Source organism: Sander vitreus, chromosome 11 (genome assembly GCF_031162955.1).
Source record: "Sander vitreus isolate 19-12246 chromosome 11, sanVit1, whole genome shotgun sequence".
Classification (NCBI taxonomy): Eukaryota; Metazoa; Chordata; class Actinopteri; order Perciformes; family Percidae; genus Sander; species Sander vitreus.
In genome coordinates, this window is record NC_135865.1 from 13,539,434 (window position 1) to 13,559,855 (window position 20,422).

At 40.8% G+C, this 20,422-nt stretch overlaps 1 protein-coding gene across 6 annotated transcripts in view; it reads right to left on the bottom strand.

Annotated features, from left to right (window-relative positions):
* Positions 1–20,061, bottom strand: part of dip2a (disco-interacting protein 2 homolog A) — an 84,811-nt gene extending 64,750 nt beyond the window's left edge. For all 6 annotated transcript variants that reach the window (XM_078261709.1, XM_078261707.1, XM_078261706.1 and 3 more), the window contains exon 1: positions 19,522–20,061. In XM_078261709.1, the coding sequence (XP_078117835.1) occupies positions 19,522–19,645 (124 nt within the window). In that variant the 5' untranslated portion in view covers positions 19,646–20,061. The remainder of the gene's footprint in view (positions 1–19,521) is intronic.
* Between the last annotated feature and the right edge of the window lie 361 nt (positions 20,062–20,422).

Below are 20,422 nucleotides of genomic sequence, written 5' to 3' on the forward strand. Positions count from 1 at the left end.
CAAAAAGTGCTGTGGGACTAAGCGCTGTGTAATGGGACCTAGCTGGCTCTGGATTTTGCCTAACACTTGCATATATTGTGCTTTAAATTTGACTTTAACTAGAGTGTGCGAGGTGACATCTACACTTTCTTTTGATGCTGCATTTATGTCAGATCTACACCACACCACTGTTAATCCATCCATCCATTATCTACGTACGCACGTATCAAGTGCAGGGTTGTGGGGGACTGGAACTGATCCCAGAATGCATTGAACGAAAAGCTAAAAGGCTAAACGTGTGCAATCTGAACAGGTCAGGAAATTGGTTAGTGGAGCTGGTAGTAATGGGCGATAGAAACAATATGCAATATAAACGATACAAAATTGGCCTACGGTAGAGATTTTAATGCCCAACCCATCTTATTATTGATGTAGTACTAGATGATGATTTAGACAATCTATTCATTCATTAAATACGTGGCTTTTTTCTGTGTGATTGTAGCACTACTACTCATTTTCCCTAAAGCTTAATAGGCATAATAATGTTTCATCATAATATTTTCAAGAATGAAATCCACTGTAAAATGCTTCAGGAAACGTCACTGAAATCTCATAACTGACTGATTCAAGCATACCATAGATCATTTTACCATACTGATACTTAAAAGGGCAGAGTATCAGATTACCATCAATGGTGTCAGCATCAGAAGAACCTGTTGGATCCTCTCATCAGTGACCGTGATCATCTTTCATTGGGACATGCTGTACCTGTACTGGAAGTGAGACAACTGACACGCCGATCCCACAGCTGACATAGCCTGAAGGCTTGGCTCTATCTACTGTATGTTGATACACAATGTACAGCAGTGAATGAGTCTTCCAGGCCTGTGAGACATCAGTTCTGTAGCATATTACTGTCGCCTGTAAAAAAACATTTTTCTTTTAACTGACTTTAGATTAGAAATAACCCTTCCTCTCAGCTAGTTCTAGAGCTTGTGTTGATGAATCTCATTCAAATTATTCTGCTAAAGACAGTCCTGGTCATTGATAAGCAATATTGCCCCCAATGATCTAAAACAACCAGAAATGTCAAAGGGATAGCTACTACGTCATAAATGGTAGTGCTCTCAGAAGAAATCTCAGAAGAAAGACAAATTTGTTTTTTCTCACGAAATACATATCAGCCAAACCTCCTGCAGCATGATGAAAAGATATTCTTGTTCCAACCTTCACACTCTCATCCTTTGTTCTACTTTATCTGTCACACAGCAGCTCTTTCAGTTATCTTGCCTCTATCCTTTACTTCCACATATCTATGCTTCATGCTCCCTCTCGCTGCCTGCCATCACTCCCTTCTTCACAGTCTCCCAAATTCGGTCTCTCCCTTTGCTTCTCCATCCTCCAGCTCCTCAATCAATACCCTCCCCACTGAAATCTCAAGCATTATTGTCAGTGGTCAAACCCCTGGGTAAGCCTCGACGTGAGGAATCGGACAGGCAGACAGAAAGAAATGAACCTAGAAAAGATAGAAGTAGATTCCAGCCTAAGGTGAGCTGAGGTTAGCCTCATGCTCTTTAAACTGTGTGAGGTAGAAAGAACAGGGATGGACAGCAGACAGATCTAGAACATCTGTGCTGCAGTAACATGCAGTAATGTGCCTCAGAGAAACCCAACATGTCCTGAAGCTAAACTGTATGCAAACCTTCGTTCTGACAAACATGATACTTCAAAGCCTTGGGGGTGTACCTTCAGAGATCATCATCTTGTTGTAGTTGAACAATCCCACAGATGTATGGTCGATAACAGGGGGTTATATCAGGCAAAAAAACAAACAGAATAGCAGCAACCACAGGGACTTGTTTGCTCACGTCTGTCAAACAGACAACAGCCTCAGGCCCATTTCACCAGCTTCCTGAGGTATTCTGCCAGCTCTCATCACTTCCCCATACATGGGGAAAACAACTGAATAATAAGCTTGTTCTAAAAAAATTATCAAAGCCCGCCCAAGGCCTTTTTCCAGCCACACATTCCACATACGCCCACAATTTAAAGTTAGGCAGCCTTCGGACCAGGCAACGGCACGGCTGCTCACTGTTCTTCCACAGCATGTGGAAGATAAGGCAGAGAGAGTCAGCTGTGATATTGTTCTTGCTCAGTAACACTAGCCAGCTGATACTGTCTGCAAACTCCACTGCAGGCTAATCGGCCTCTATTAGCTTTTGCCTGCTAGGGAAATTAAAGAGTTTCAAGCACGTCCTTTGGGAGTTTATTATGTGTATAGCATTCAAACAGGCTATAATCAAATATTTGCAAATAATTATTCGCCTTAGTTCCAACCTGCTTGGAGTGAGAGAATGTTGAAGCTTATTGTGTATCAGTAGTTTAATGCGTGCCAGAAAAATAGGCAGTTTCAAAGTAAATAAAGTAACACTTTAGTGTGGCTGACATTGTGTGAACTGTTCTCAAGCAGTAAACAATGTGCAAGTGGTGAACTAGGTTCAGTTCAAACCTCAGGAATTATTGTCCAGTCTTGAGGATCTAGTCAAAAGTTTCACCGCAGGAATGCATGAACCTATGAACATATTGTTTTAAAATAAACATCTCCAAAAATGCAATTAATAAATACCAATCTATTACACCAAACAAAATATCCCATATTTATGGAACCAGTGTTAGATTGCAGAAGGGTGGGGTTTAACTTGTTAGCTGATACTTCAAAAACAAGTGGAGCGGATTCCAAGACAAAAACAAACTCTTGTCTTGGCTAAGTCTTGTAATAGCATTTTTCCCTGAGCAAGGCATTCAGTACTTATAACCCTCCACCACTCCTTACAGAAATAGGACTGAGAACAAGAATAAATGGTCAGTTCCAGAGAGAGACAGACAGGGCGGCCAGCACAGGGTCTGCTTTTGCACTTATCCTCACACACATGTAAGCCAAGGGCCAACCCCACAGCCTAACTCAACAAACAGGCTGTGACACAAGGGAAGGAGTATCTGTATGTGTATTTTTGTGAACACATACATGTGCAAAGCCCGCCAATACCGAATGGAGCAGAGTCAGGGGTCCCAGATGATCGTTGCCGATAGCACATGGTCTCTAGCCAGTGGCCAATTCCTTTTGCCCGAAAGAGAAAGTACAGATTGATGGCAGTACTACTGAAGTTCTGCATTAGCCTATCATTCGTCTTCTGTGACCTGCAGGGGATACAGCACTCATCGTGATGCAGCATCAGTAACAGTGGGTCAGAGGTCAAAGCCTTGAGGACAACACTGCTGAGGCCTGTAGACAGTTCATCTTCACAGCACTTCAAGAAGACGAAGGGTAGTAATGCGTTCGTGACACTTCATGCAGATGTTGGGAGTTAATTTTAATGATTTTTATTAGCATAGCTCTCAGAAAAAAACGCCTTTAATCGTGCTGTATGCACCGCCATGAAAAGCCAATAAATGGAAAGTGCTTTTGATAAAGCATAATATTTCCAGTAGTCTGACTGAGGAAAAAAGCTATGTAGGTATAGGTATGTCAGCTGTACTGTTGCTGCAATGACCCAGAAATAATGTATTTTTACTACTCTGTAAAGCTAGATCAATATGCATCTACTTAAAGCACAGTAATTGCAAATTCGTTTTCAAAACTGCTACATAGGCGCGCACACACACACACACACACACACACACACACACACACACACACACACACACACACCTTACTGCAGACATCTTATTGTTTCACCTGAGTGAATACACCATATAATCTATCCAGTGCTTGTGAATACATAGCTTCATTCTTTGCATTTGTTTTTCTAGATGTTGCTGCATTAGATTAACTATAATCAGAAGTAAGTCGTCCCAAAAAAAGATTAGACTTGAAATGGTTTCCTGTGATTGTTTCTAGTATACCCTGTGTTAGTCTATGTGGAGAAGCACGTCTGGTACAAACAGGTTAAAAACGAGCAATATTAATAATTGGTCAATATTGATTTTCCTAAGGTTTTGACATACTCCAGCTGTTTCTGTGTAAATTTAAATCCCAGCCTCAGTATTCCTCCCACTCCTCCCTTTTTTAATTCTCCTTTAGCTGACCCTCTGGACAGTAAATACAACTCTCTTTATGGATTTGACTTCGAAGGACTGATTTTAACCTTAAAAAAACCAGACCAAACTCCAAGCCTGGAGTGGACTTAAAAGGCATGTCATCTTTAAATAGAAACAGACAGGTTCCCCCCACTGATTCTTTTGTACATTTCTCTGTTCATTTTGAACAGCGTAGCTTGGTTGACATGGCCTTCATTCAAAAATGTCCCACAAAGGGATGTTAACTACTCCTTACACAAAAGGCAAACGTAGAAAAATGAAATGTTTCACGGTACACTGACGATATTCAATAATCAAGACGAGGTGCACAAGATGAGAAGCAGCAGCAATTTACAGATTCAGCTGTAATATACAGTAAGTGATGTGTCCTTTCCATTGACAGCAAGCCTTTGTTGTGTAAATCCTTCCCGTTTTAGTCCTATTGATCTTTATCAGACATGGCAGTTTTGCAGCAAACTCATACTTCTCTTACTACTCTCCTTTATCTGCATTGGTCCTCAGAGTACTAGGATTTAATGTCCTGATGGCTAAATATAGGCCTAACCACGACAACAGTAAAATTAAATTCAGTTTACGAGGGAAGCAGAAACTCTGTCATGGGTTAGCTTTTTGATTTTCAGACACACACACACACACACACCACAATTGCCAATTATGCTAGGAATTGGAGGCTGCAGTAGTAAGCCTCAGGAGAAAGTTTGCACTCAAGTGTGTGTCATCAGGGGCATGACACACTAGGAAAGCCCCCAGTAGCAATATGCCACTTGGCATTTCAGACTTGACTGTTTCTCCCTACTAATGACGACAGGGTGGAGTCAGCGTGTACACTACATTTGGGCTTACTGCAATTATTATTTGTTGAAAGATTGAACTATTATATCCCACTGTAGCTTTGTTAATTATGGGTCAGAGACAGTCAAGAGAACTTCAAAATGTGGGAATATGACAGTGAATCATATAATATATATATATAGGGCTGTCAAAATAACGCGTTAATTTCGATTAATTAATCTGACAAAAAATAGCGCGTTAAAAAAATTAACGCAGATTAATCCATTCCATATTGACGTTTGCATACAGACGAAAATCTGGTGCCACTGATATGTCTGCGCTTCTCTCTGCTGCTCTGAAACAGACGTTACAGGAAACACAAACACCGCTGCACGTGACGCTAGTTAACACTATACTCAACAGCAGCTAACGTTAGCCTACCTCTAGCTACTTAACACTATACTCAACAGCAGCTAACGTTAGCCTACCGCTAGCTAGTTAACACTATACTCAACAGCAGCTAACGTTAGCCTACCGCTAGCTAGTTAACACTATACTCAACAGCAGCTAACGTTAGCCTACCGCTAGCTAGTAGCTGGATTAAACACGGTTACAATGCTGACAGCTAACGCTAAACGGTGGAAAGTGTGACTGTGTTTTACTGTAGAGGATTCAACACCGGGATGTAACAATCTGCAGCTGCCGTCGGAGAAACAACACAGACGGTGAGTTCAATGAAATTGGTAAACTACAGCCTCGTGGTACATTTGAAGTTATTGTAAATGTCTGGTTGTTGTTTTTGTCGTTCAACAGCAATTTACTAGTGAAATAAGTTATTGTTATTGTTATACATTATTATTAAATCATTTAATTTTGACCATATGGCCTTAGCAATAAACAAGCCGTTCTTTAATGTGACCAACTGTTGTTTAGTACCCTTTTTTTTCTTTTCTTTTTTTACTTTCTTAAAAAGTATTGGTTCAGGCACCGTTAATTATGTATGCGATTAATTTCGATTAATTAATCAGAGTATGTAATTAATTAGATTAAATTTTTTAATCGATTGACAGCCCTAATATATATATATATATATATATATATATATATATATATATATATATATATATATATATATATACACACACACATATACACACACACAAATAATCATTGTTTGTATCCTAACACACACAAAAACACACCCATGCAGAACATACAGACAACACACAACATACATACTTGAACAGGCACAAATACTGTAAAGAATCCCACCCACCCACACATAACACAAACGTTTGCTTTATGCCCTGCCATACAGTAACAAAAGAAGATAAGTTTATCAAAGGTTAAACTTATACTTGGTTGTCTAATGAGTTTCTTGGATGGAGGCAAAGGGGGTGATGGAGAAGGGGATGCGAGGAATGAAGAACAGGCTTCAGAGATGCAACAACTGAGCTCCAACTGTCATCATGAGGCGAGTCTCACACACACACACACATTACGGGACCACAGCCATGAGCACCAACCGCATGCTGTAGAGGCCTGTGACCTCTATGTCAAGAATGTTGTGAGTAAGAGCACTGAGATGTGACGTGTGCATGTGTGTGTATATTAGATTACAGGTCAGCTTAAAGTTGTATCCATGTCATTGTTCCTTCCCAAGCGCCTGGGATTCCACAAGTAACACTGTGTTAAAAACGTTATTCAACATCTTTAGGGTGTGTTGACAAGCCGCAAAACTGTGCTTTAAACTGTGCGGTGACAAAACGGTGTATTTTATGAAAGTATTCAGAAGCCAATACTGTACATAGATGAGTACAGATTATCAAGGTAGAAGCGTGGTTTAGAAAAGATTTCTAGCTGCAGTCTAGAGTAGAAAACACTCCTTATCAGTAAAAAAACATCTGGTGTGTTAGTGGTAGTGCCAGAGAAAACATTACAGTGATTACTTTAGACTTTGATCATACATAGTACGAGAGACCACGTTCATACATCATTACTCAGGAATGGAGATTGAATGCAATCTCATGGATAGTAATGCCGCGTTCTATTTACCTCGCAACTCGGTTTTAACGAGATCAAAGTCGTAAACACACCCCCTGACCTCGGATTTACGAGCTCGGAACTCGTACAACCTCGCAGTAGCCCGAGTTCAAAATCCAACATGGCTGCCCCTTGTATCAACAGTTGTGAAAAGCTGCAGTAACATAAAGTTATAAGCACTTATGTCTTATTTGTGTCACTAAATCAGTCGTTCACAAAGGCATGTTCAACTTCTATCTGTGGACGTGTCGTTACGCTGTTTGCATGCACAAAAAACGGTGTAATGCGTTGTTATCAACTGGTATTGCTAACAATAGCTAACCGGGCTAGAGCTAATGAAAACAATGAAAATCCGACTTTTAAATAGAACGCATTCAACTCGGGTATGACGTCATTCCCAGCTCCGGCTTCCGAGTTCCAAGGTAAATAGAACGCGGCATAAGTCCTGCCTGACTATAAAAATGCCACTGAAAGCATGTCAAATTTACAGATAAAAAAGGTATGTTTTAGTTACCCTTTCATTGTTACAAAGGAATACACAGAATATAAGGGAATGTATGTATGGAATATATGTTAGGCTGCAGTGAAACCTGCAACTGTGTTTTGATTAAAGAAACCGTCTCTCATCAACGGCTGTATCCAAATCTTCAGAAGGGAGATAAAAAGATCAAGAGAGGGTGGGGCGCTAGTTCTTTCTGCCAGTCTTTAATTATGAAATGCAAAAATAAGACCCTTGTTGTAATAAACCACACCCTGTATCCTTTAACTGCTTTAATGATATCATCAACAAGCTAATATTTGTCATGTTTTGATATCAATTACTAGTCTCTTCATTTGTTCCTTTATCTCCTATGTGCATGGTACTGACTCATCTTGTTTGGGTGGGGGTACATTTCTTTAAGGGTATATCTTTTCCCTCATGGTGCTTCAAATGCATGCACTAGCTCTTAAACGCAGCACCAGGGAATGTCTGACTGTGAAAAACAGCTTGGAATTTTTTTTTCCAAGATGATATACAACTTCAGTCATTAATTCGTAATTGTTAAACGCAGAACGAGACTCCACATTTGTTCCTATGTCTTAGGAACTTTAAATACAGTCCTGACTTGCCCTCGCTTTGCGTCCCTCCTTTCTTTCTGGCTATGCATGTACACTTTGAATAACACACTTGTAAAGTCTCTGGAAAGCAACAGTAGCCAAGCTCGCTTAAAACTGTCAGAGCATACAGGCTGAAAGCACATTTTCTGGTATGTGAGCTGAGTTAAGTTTGAGATCTAAAAAAAAAAAAAGCCTGGCTTTAGCCTCACAATAAAACAAACCTCACTGAGTTTTATTCCTTTCCTCCCATATTCTACTGGGACACCTAAGGGAAAGAAGTAAAGAGGAGGGGGGCAACTTGGCCTTGTTCTTTTAAAAGGCTGGGACAACCTGCTATGCTATGTGCCTGTTTGTTGTGTGTAGTGGTGCCCTCCAGCAGTGATGGGGATTTGGAAACCCCTCTCCTCACGGTGAAGTGGATAGGTCACAGCACATTCCAGACATTTTCTGTCTGTTTGTTTTCCACTAGGAAGGCTCACAATGCAGCTTGCTGCTGCTACAAAGGGCTCTGTTTGTCTTTGATCTACACATCACACCTGAGTAGGCCTAGACATTGATTGAACCAACAAACATCTCTTCTGTCTCATTACTGGGTTTTTCACTTAAAAAAAAACATCTTTACTTACTCTTACTTTTTCTAGTGATGTTACACTATAGTCAGAGCAATGTGATTGGACATCACTCTTGGCAACAAACAGTGACTACTGTAAAGGATCAACACATAACTGTCTGGGTTTCTCAAAAGGTTCCCCTTTCTGGTGCTCCCTCCACACTTTCACTGAGGGCTGCTTGTTGGCCAGCTGCTGATGGAGCTAAGTTCATAGACTCCACATGGTCATGTTAAGGCGCTGACACACCAACCCGATTATCAGCCATCGGACAGTCTGGCGAGGTCGGTGACCCGAGTCTGTTTGGTGTGTTCTGTGCCGTCGTCAGTCGGAGGAGCCGTCGGCGTTCATTTGGGCCGATTTGACTTGTTGAATCGGCCAGTGGGTAGTCCGACTCAATGACCAATTACCGGAAATGATGAGCGGGATGAGCGGGACTAACTGCATGGCCTATTTCTCGCTTAAAATGTTTTTAGAAACACGTTTCGGTGAACTATCTTCGTAAAATACGAGATCGTATTCCGAACGAGCCGCCATTATGGTTGGTTTTGAAATTCGGGAGAAGCCAGACCCACGTGACGCGTTCATCCAATCAGCTGCCGGTTTTCTTTTTTTTGGGCGACAATACAGATTTGCGCCGCCTGCTGTTGTGGAGACGTATTGCGTCTCACACGCGCAGAACGTATCATCATTACACCAGCACTCTGGAATGAATTATCATCACTTACTGTAATTAAACACTGCCAACTCCAGGCATTGGTAGCTTATTTAACCTGGATTCCAAACAGCACTATAATCAACACCGTCTGACAAGAGAGCAGATCATTTGAAGCAGAATCATAATCAGGATTATTGCCAAAGTAAGTTACAGTTAGGGCGCTTTCACATCTATAGTTCGATGGACTCAAACATTTGGTATGATAATATTAGGTGTTTGCTTACTGGTGAATGAGACAAGTAAAATCGCGGTCCTTTCTCCGCTCTGAAGCAGCGGTGCCCGTACACGTCTGTGTGTGGGTCGGAGCCCGAGGGCAGGGGGAGGGGTTAGACAGAGCCCCGAGGAGATGCTACTTTCAAATCTTGCTAGCTTTTCAACATTACCAAACCTACCTTTAATTATAAACCTGACAGGTATTATGTAAATAGGAAGCCAATACAGCAAATGGAGTAAAGCACGGTTGAAGAGGTTGTAATATTACTAAAGTTCCACTCTTTATTATGACGTGAGCACTACAGACACGCATAATACCAGATCTGACATGCGACACTCTTTAGCTCATGTTTGCAGAACAATCACAAAGTGTTCAGGAGTTGATGGGTTTCAGAGTAAATGAGAGACAGTACAGTCGAGGCAACGTATTCCATTAATGCTGCAGAATGAATGTGTGAATGGGCATATGGGTATATGTGTCAGTATGGCTTGGCTGTTTGGCAATGTGTATTATGCTTCAGCAGCAAACGCAGAAATCAAATATTAAATGACAACAGTTTAGATTAAACAATCAGGACAGCAAAGAGAGATGCAATGAAGAACTATTAATGGATTTTTACCTCAGGCTCTGAAAAACTTTCTGGAGAATAAAGGCTCCCTGCACAGCTCAGTGACCTCAGCACTGTAGCCCCCTTCTATCCTCTACAAGCAATTCACTCAGCAAACAAGCAATAACACTGCAGAACAAATGCTGTGAACATGTGCAGAAAACATGCGTAATAGAAAGTATGCTCTTAAAGCCGATTCTTTACAGCATTTAGAGATCATTCAGCTATCTGAAGAGGACGCTGTATGGGTGTTTTACTGTGACTGTGATTGGACCAGAGAAAGGACAGATTGAGCTATGGTGTTAGCTGGAGGGGGGCTTCTTAGCTGCCATCCAACTCTCATGCTAAGCCTCTGTCTCCACCAGATGGGCACATAGAGGGTGAGGGATCAAAGATACACACACACACAGGTAGGCGCATGGACAGCAAAGAATTTACACCAGAAAGCTGATGAAGGTAACACAAAAGCCTTGCTGGGCAGAAGAATGCGGTGCACAGAGCAGAGTGACTTTTGCAATGTGTCCTTGAAGTAGGGCATGTGGCTTGTTTGGTCAGCAGATCTCCCTGGCGCCGGTGCCCGCTGCACTGCCCTGCTCTCCACTGCACACGCCATCTCTCTCGCAGCAAGGACACTACAGTGTCACTACTAGCAGCAAGGGAACAGTACTAGTTGGCACCCATTATGACTGAAACTAAAGGGGGGGTATTTATTATGTTGTGCAAAATGGTGCTCGCACGTTTATTTAAAAACAATCCCTGGTTGAGCGCTTCCAAATGCACCTTCTGGCCAATCACAGAGCTCAGTGGTCTCTCTGTAGCAGGATGGATAGTATGGTGGCCTGGCAGGAGGCTGGCACTATCTTTCAACTGATTGCATTAGCAAAGGGCCAAGTCTGAGGTTGGCTTGAAATACAAACTTCCTGGTTTTACACAGCCATCTGATTTAAAAGGTTAAGGAAATCTTATCTGCAGAAGATCTAAGACGACAGAAAAATGCAGAGAGACCGTTTACAGTAGGAGCCAAGAATTGGGTGTTGATCAATACAAAGGCATGATCCCCTGATCTGGGGCTTTAGTGTATTTATCAGCCTCATAACAAACTGATCAGAAGTTTTCATATACTGTAGCCAGCTGTAATATTTAATTGACAATGAATAAATGTGGATAGTACTTCTCTCTGGGGATAATTTGTTTTTTTAATACATTAATAAACTGACCAGATAAATAAAATGTACTACATGTCAATCAAGCTTCACTGATAACTGAAAGATACTCATTTGCTGGCTCTTTCAGCTGTTGTTCTTTCTTACACAGTATGCGGGAAATGCTGCTGTTTGTCCCAAGCTGGTGACTGTAGGAGTGTGGCAGTGTAATCAAATTGTGCAGCGATTTGTGCCACCAATTGTAACCAAGCAATAAAGCACTATATGTGAAAAACACTGCTGAAATAGCCCCAGTAAGTCACTTCATGGTTGAATCAGTTGAGAGAAATGTCATATTTTCGGCACGCACGCAGAGAGAGGAAAACTTTTTTTGTATCTCAAGTTTCAGTACAAACTTTAAAATCCCTCTGAGCTGAAAGCCTTTACAATACTTCCACAGGGATGTACAACGTAGCTGGGAATTTCATTTCATTCAGCAATCATTACTGAAACAATGAGTGAGTGCTCATGCTCATCAGGTAAAAACGTAACTAGAGCAATAACGCAAATGTCGCGTAACAATTTTGTGGCAAATATTGACTGCTTCTAACGTAAGATGCGTTCTATTCACCATTTTATACAATCGTTGCATGAATAACTTTGAGTTCATTTACAACACTGTGGCATTATTCTTTTCAAATGCTACATTATTAAATAGTTAATGGGTCAAAACAATAGATCAATTGATAATGATATACCAATACTAAAAACCTATATGATCAATTCCAACGAGGAAAGCCAAAGGGGCACCACAATCACTGTGCTGGCAGAACTCTTACTCTGTAGACCCATCCAGGCTTGAATAAACAAAAAGGATAAAAGACATATTTCTACAATCCCATTCCATTAAATAGTCATGGCTCCTATAATGACAGAGACAGGATGTTGAGGAGCACTGTAAAGAAAGCAAACAGGCAGGCACTAGAGAGCAACACAATGTAGTGGAACGGCCAGGACAATAACTGGTGCTGTGGATCATTGTTAGGCTAAAATATAACAGCTCTGTGATTTGGAAGGAGCACCTTAACAATCCACGCAGAGACACAGGCAAAAAGTAAATGGACCAAACACGCACATGCTTCCACGTGCACAAACTCTCATACAGAGGCAGAAGCATATGAGAGCAGCACAAGAATCTGAAGCTCTACTCTGCTCTGAGGCACACCCCTGAAATATTTATGACCCTCCACGTTCAATCCTCCACTGTGGCAGGGGCACGGCATAGCTGCCTCTTTATCTCCGAACTGGACTTTACAGCAGCCACAGCAGCCATCTAGCTCAACATTCTTCTCTTTTGGATCCTATTACAGAGCTAACCAGCAGCCATGCACAAAGTCTCTTCAGTAATCGCCCTAAATCCTACATTTTCTCAAAGCTCTTAATGCAGAATGTGATTCTACATTCATCAAATGTTTGGTTTTGCAAAACAATAGACTGAACTCCCTGGGTGAGCCCAGTGGAAGTGCTTTCTCTGTGAGTTGGTGGTGGGAGTCTGTGACCACAGAGAGGAATGAGTCAGGACCGAAAAGCAGTTGTTCTCTGCACTGAGTGGTCTTTTCTTAAACTCTGTAGTCCAACTCACTGGTGTTTCCTGTTCACTCATACTTTCCAAAAAGAGGTTTTAGGAAACTGTATACACCTTGTATACAGGTCCATGACCTTGACTCAGGTTTGATTGTATAACAGGCCTAGGGAATCTGGGGGAAATATGCCATTAATGCCCATCCATTTTGGGAATTGGGCTATAAAATGAAGTCATGATAGTAAAAATGAAATGGATATAGAATGTTGTTTCGCTTATTGTGCTAGGAGTTACAAAAACTAGGTGACAGCGGAGCATGGATAGTAGCTGAGGCTACAAGTCCTGTAAAGTCCTAGAAGTCTCGGGCTGCTGCTAACTTGTTATGCAAAAATGATCAGCAGCAACCTGGGCGAAGCTTTCAGCCTCAGGTCACAACTGTGGGTCTACTGTAAACCACAACCGATGACAAACTCATAATAGCTTATATTGAAAAACCATTGTGTGTGAAATTGAAAATGTTTCACACAACAGCAACTTAAATAAAAAAAAAGTCTCCTCCTTTTGTTCTTGTTTCCTCTCTCACACGTGCACATTAACTATGTTTTTGTTTCTATCCTCTCTGCCTGTACACCCTTATTCACATACACTTTAGGGAGAAATTAAGAGCCCTTGTTTTGATGAAACAGCCCTCCCTGCTAATACAAATACTGCAGAATCAGCAGGTAAGAATGAGATTGATAACAATTAACTGCCCAGCCCTACTTTAAAGGCCTATTTCAACTTCCAAAAAAAAAGCTACAGTGGTCCATTTACAGCAATAAGATACACACAACTGATCATTACACCATCAAACTTCCGTCAGTGCCAGAAGTGTGTGTGAGTTTCATCACAGTTTTTTTGTGATTGTTGCGGGCAAAAATCCTTGATTATGCGGCACGTTTTCTTAAAAAAATGCGATGGAATATGCAGGATATTTATGCAATTTTATGCGACGAAATTGCGGGAACTTGCAAAAACTGCGGTTTCATCATGGCTTCATCGCGGGGTTTGCAGCTTTCGATGATGTTCACGTCGTGTAATTACGTCACTTCATAACGTTCCCATGGTAACAGGGGAAAATGGCTGCTCTTGTGTGAAGTAAACGCAACGTTTTTCAACTTTCTGCTAAGATATATGTGACTTTTTTGCAAGGAAAATGCTGGGATTATGAAATCATGCAAGCCCCGCATATTTTGCGCGGAAATCGGCAATTTATGGGGCGAAAGTGCGGCGTATTTGAAAAAATGCGGCCCCCGCATAAATATGCGGACTTTGGCTGATTATGCATTGAATTATGCAATGGCATAATCACGTTTTTCTGGAGGGACTGTTTACTACAGTTACCAGTGTGGCGCTGTGCCTAGTCGCCACTTTATGTACATGTCTACACTGAGTAAAGTTTCACCTTATCTAAGTGATAAGACAAAGTGGAATTTTAATGATCCATATGAGGAAATTTGGTCATTGCAGGAGCAGATACTAGGATATAGATAAGAGTAGGTACAAACAAAAACAGTATATATATCATTAAACTGACCAGATAATCTAAATTATAATAAAGAAGAACATTTTCATTATAAATTTGCAGATGATTTGTAAAAGCGAGTAGCTACATTTACGCTGCTGGATCTACTTCCAAACCTCAACACCTCAAACCTGCAACAAACCATTTTTCGCTACGAATACAACAACCATAAACAAATCAGGCACCAATTAAACTACCAAAAACCTGCACTGCCCCTCTGTAAATGTTTGCTGAATGGGAGCAGGCAAAACAAGCGCAAAGACCAACCAGGGGTTTGGCAGTTTCCCCGCAAACACCAGCACTGGACTAAAAATGACTTTGTAATCAGAGGGTTTAGAGAGCAAACAAGGGAGGAGAGAATACAACCAGGGAATGATAGAGTGAGTCTATGAATTACTCAGCAGACACGTCTCTCCCTCTTTTTTTCCCTGCAGGAGATAATGGGGATCATCAATCTTCTTGCCCTCCTTTAGGCCTCATTTTTTTACCACTCATCTGTATCTGCATCCAGGTCAGCTGAGAAATAACAAGTACTCTCCAATAACTATGATGCGTAGAATTTAGTAGGAAAGGATTTCAGTGTACCAGCCATTTTTGGGAAAAAGCCACAGCAAATGACTGCATTTACATAGCGCTTTAGACCTTACCGGACATAGCGCTTTATAGTATGCCTTTCATTCACACCGATGAACAGCAGAGCTGCCATCCGAGGCGCTTGCCTGCATGGAATGGCGATGCCTGCCCATCGGGAGCAACTTGGGGGCACTTCAACACGCAGACAGGAAGTGCCAGGGATCGAACTGCCAAACTTGTGACTAATGGACAACCACTCTACCTCCTGAGCCACAACCGCCCCAACCTGTCTAACAGAGCAGAATTACCAAGCTAGCTGGATAATAGGGCTGCAAGATATTAGAAAAACATGCGGTATGCAATAACGTTGTTGAATATAGCGATAACGATATTACTTGCGATAAATAAACAGATATTCAAGTGTACTCATTTCTGCTGCTTTCAGTATTCTGCTAAAATACAACACATTGCTTGTTGAATCTCAAACAAATATCATTTCCAACATTATTTCATTGAACATATTGAACATTGAATTGAATATAAAAGGCACCACTGAAAAAAAACAGTTAAGTTTTAAAGTGCAGCTTTCTACTGATAAAAAAATAGTGTCTTTCACGATATCTTGCAGCCTTTCGCGATGTGTAGTTAATATTGCGATGACGATAAAAAAATTAAAAAAAAACGATATATTGCGCAGCCCTACTGGATAACACATAAAACCCATTTTCACAATTATCTTATTGTGAGTGGCGGAGTCCGACATGAATACACAATGTAAAGTTTGAACAGTTTTGGTTATTTGACATGAAAGACTTCTGCGTTTGTATTTTTGGTCCTGATGAAGCAGATTGCCTTGAGTTTTTTACAGTTTAAAACTAGGAATAGTTCATGGAAATGAAATAATTAGCTTTCTTGCTAAGAGTTTGATGATGAAGATTGATATCACTCATACTCATACTCACTGTGCCCAGTATCAGCAACAGCACAGTTTAGCACAAAGACTGGAAACATGGGGGAAGGCTAGCCTGTACAAAGGTGTCACAATTCAACTACCAGCACCTCTAAAGCTTACTAATTAATGTCATAGTTTGTTTGTTTAATCAGTACAAAAAAATGAAGTGTTAACCGAAGAAAGAAAGCAAGCATATTACCCATAAGGTCAAACCATTATTTTATTAAATAATGCCTAAATGTTTGTTTTTGTACTTTGATGGTTGCTTATTGAATATTGTATGTCATGAAGGAGTGCTAAAGATTTAAAGCTTTTTTTCAGGGGCTTTAAACCTAAAAAAAAAAAAAAGGTTTAACTTAATGAAGGTATACAGATTATTTAGTAATCCTGCTTCATGAGGCAGGCGCCAAGTCTACACAGACAAGTGTTTTCAAATGATTTAACTACATAGACACATTGAACAAATATGCAACATTGAGGGAAGTTTTAAACAAAAATAACAAATGCACATTCAAAGTGACATAGAAAGTATAACTTGGCCTACATGTACAGTACATGTTGTGAAAAATGACGTGGTAATTGGGTTCCCATTACCATAAAAACTGATCTGAGGACAGTGTGAGTGTACACACAAGTAATCTAAATATTTTTAGTAAGGACACGTGTTGACTAAGAAATAAAAACAGAGCAAGATAAATTGAAAATAAATGCTCTCTCTAGAGGAAACACCATTTATTAGAACCACAATAAGAGCACACAGATTGTTTATTTCACACATCAGCAGGCCTAAACTGCTGACGCTGGAATATTATCCAGCCGAGTTGCTGGATTGTCTCAAACTCATGTTATTCCAATGGCTGCTAAACTGTTTAAGAAAACATATATGACACATCTATTCAACTTCATGAATAATAAAGTGTTCCTGCACACACACATACCTACTGGCAAACTCAAGCCGAGATGTGTCTCTCAGTGTGACACAGACCTGACTTTAAATCCCTATGAGACAAGCTCATTGAGAGGCATAGAAAATCTGCAGGATTCTCAGGCTCTCATCTCCTTCCAATAAAGCGAGTCGTCTATTCTTTCCTGAGACAGGATGCAACGGGGAGGCAACCAAAGGGCATCATCACGAGGTGAAGAGTTCACAGCAGCGTACAGGAATACAATTTGAGAGTGAAAAGAGATTATTTTGCTTTACCCAAAAGAGAATGACATTTTTTTTCTTTGATCAGGAAGAAAATAGAGGACATATGGAGGTGGAAGTCATGGAGAGAGGCAGTGAAAGAGAGAGACGACAGAGTATGTCAGTAGAAGAAAAGCCAGAAAGAGAAGCAGAAGGCAACAGAGTCAGGGAGACACTGCTATCAGAGCTCCAACATGGCAGGATGTGACATGTGGAGAGCAGGAAGAGGAAACTGGACAGATATAGATTCATTTGGTAGCCGCTCCTGAAAACATGTCTATCCCATTAGGGGCCTCGTGGCAGTTAATGTGCTTATCAAAGGGTGCACCTTTGGTCTATTCCTCCTAACCTCGGTATGGTGTTACTGCATACAGCTAACATGGAGGATGAAAAGGTTTAATGCCGAATCAGTGTGTTTTCTATTATTTTAAGTTTTAGGACTACATTTATTGGTTTGTAGAGAAATTAAGGGGGGCAAAGGGCAAAAATGGCCCAAGAAATCTCAGAATGCCTCTAAAAAAGGTGATTGAAAAATGGCTCCAACATATTAATATTAATTTGGGCCAATATCCTAATCCTACATTAAGCCATCATTTTATTTTCAATTCATTCATTCTATTTCCATCTCTATCAAACTCACACAAACAGCGCTGTTACATATAAATGCACTAACAATAGCAATAGTATGCTTTTTATTTACTCATGTTAGCACAAGGTGGTGATTACATTTTAATCTGGGCTCATTTCACATTAAAAAACAGCAACTTTACGCACTAATTACTATTTGTTGAAAGTTGACCCCAAATATATTTTTAATTTCCTACACTGTTGTAGAGTGAACCTTTTCTCCAGAGTTGGCAAGAAATAGGGTCATACCCTGGGGTCAGATCCCAAATCTAATCAGACTTAATGTAGGTCAGTAATTTGTATGACTTTACCACAGATGGGCTAATTTTACCATATGAGAACCGCTTAACTGAAGTCGCCGCTCACTTAACTAAAAACACCACCTTCTTATTTACAGTGTACTGATACTCAGCTTTTAAAGATATCAAATCAACAAGAGGATGAAGCCAATGGCAGAGGCTAAACTCTAAATATATTAAATGTTACATCCAGTATTAGTGACAGTGACATTTGTCCATTAAAACAATTATCAAGTAAAGTGATTAGGTGGCATAATAAATCATATCAGTAAACATTTCTTTTAGGACTTTGTACAGGCACATGCTATGACGTCTTTGTGTTTCTGTCAGTGGTAAGTATGACAGTTATTGTATATGCAATGGGCCTTTCTTTTCTTACATAAATAAGTTTAGCAAGTATAACCAGAAGTTGTATATTATGTTCAGCATAGAGGTATACACTTTGGGTAGGCTATCTGATCCTTACGAAAAGGAAAAATACATCAAATCAGATACATGTTTAATGTTAAAATGAAAACCCAAATCATTTAGGACAGTTGAGTTACTTTACTTTAGGCCTGATGTTTGGTTAATTCAATGTTAATACTTGTATTTTATACTTTATAGACAGGCAGATGGGGTTAAGATGGGAGATCTCCCTCTTTGATCTTTTTGTTCTCTTTTTGCAGGAGTACATGGACATGGACACGTGCACCTACACACATGGAAGTACACAAACAAGTGTACAGATTAGTAATATTAGCAACATTCTTTGAAAAAATTTAATAAGGATCCCATCCAATATTCATTTAACATTAAAACCTGAAGCCTATGTTTCCTTTGTTAAGCAATGTAAGGACACTAGTCACTGTTTCAACTTTTCTCATGACCCTCTAATTTCATGATTCAGAGACAGAAACCTTTATTCAGCTGGTATCTGGTCAGGCAAGATGAGAATGGTCGTTTGTATGAACATGTGCATGGGTATTAGTTCTTAACTTTACTTTTTCATAAACTTCAAAAAGGACAGACCCTTGATTATGCTCCTTGTGTGAAAAACAGAGCCACATAGCAGCATGGGTGTGTCAGCTCAGTTGCTAACGTTGAGGCAGACAGCCATCTGATCTAATATGGTATTAGAAGTCTGATATCTAAAACTTCAGGACAATAGGAACAGCTGGTCTTCATTAGAGGTGAAACAAAATAGAGCAACCTATTAACCAGTGTAGTTTAATTTAGCAAACTCCCTGTGATGCAGTAGTTAACAGTCATTGGGAGAAAACTACAGCAGAAGTTCAGTTTTAGACTGATAGTGGCAGAGGGGCTGGCATGTTTTCAAACATGAGCCACAAAGCCAAGATAAAGGGCGGTGGTTCTGACATCTATTCTGCGCATGAACATGTGTTTAAAGCACCCCTCCAGGGAAAACAGCATGCTTTGGCCACACGTTGCGGTAGTTTATGTACATGTTGTTAACTTACCTTCAGAGAGCTCCAGCTCCAGCTCCGCCAGCTTCTCCCGGACCTCCGCCGGCAGGGTCATAGCGACAGCCGGCGTGGGCTCCAACATCATCGTTAGCAACCCGGTTGAGGTTCTCTCAGCCATGGTAAGAAGCACGAATACGTCCACTGAGTCGCCGGTGAGGAGGACAATGCGACCATAAATTTAAAAAAGAAAAGAAAAACAACAGCCACTCCTCACTTGGTATCGGCTAAGGAGGGCAAATAGGGTGTTGGTGCTCGTCTCGCTGCAACGTCGTACAGATGTGTGAGAAATCTCTCCAACCGTCATGACACGGCTAGCTGTGAGGCTAGCAGACATATCTGGCTGTGTGTTTCCATGTAATATGGTAGGACAGGGCCCTGCCAGTGTCTCCCTGCCTGCTGTCTGTCCCTCCGCATTGACGGTGTCCTGGCTGTCGGCGGCTGCTTCACTTCAACTGTAAAGGGAACTCATTCAAGTCCTCACTCGCTTCCCACGGCGCAGTCGCCATTGCATCATAGCAACAGCAGCCCGGGCCGTGCGCGTTCACGAGCCACACTCGTGTGTTTGTGTGTGTGTGTGTGTGTGTGTGTGTGTGTGTGTGTGTGTGTGTGTGTGAGAGAGTCTCCTGATGTTCCTCATATAACTTGCCTGCCTCCTACTGTCACAATCATAGTGCTGCGTGCCAGGGAAGTACTGTACTATTCAAAATTGCTGGTAATACAGAAAAACAATAAGTATCATTACTTAATCATATTATGGCCTATATTAGTCTGTACGATGTTTACCTACCTTGTTGACTTTGCTGCTAGTCATCACACCAGTGTCACCACCACTTTTGCATTGTAATTTTGTCTTTAATTGCTATAGTTTATAGTTCTTTTTTACTTCTGTTCTTAT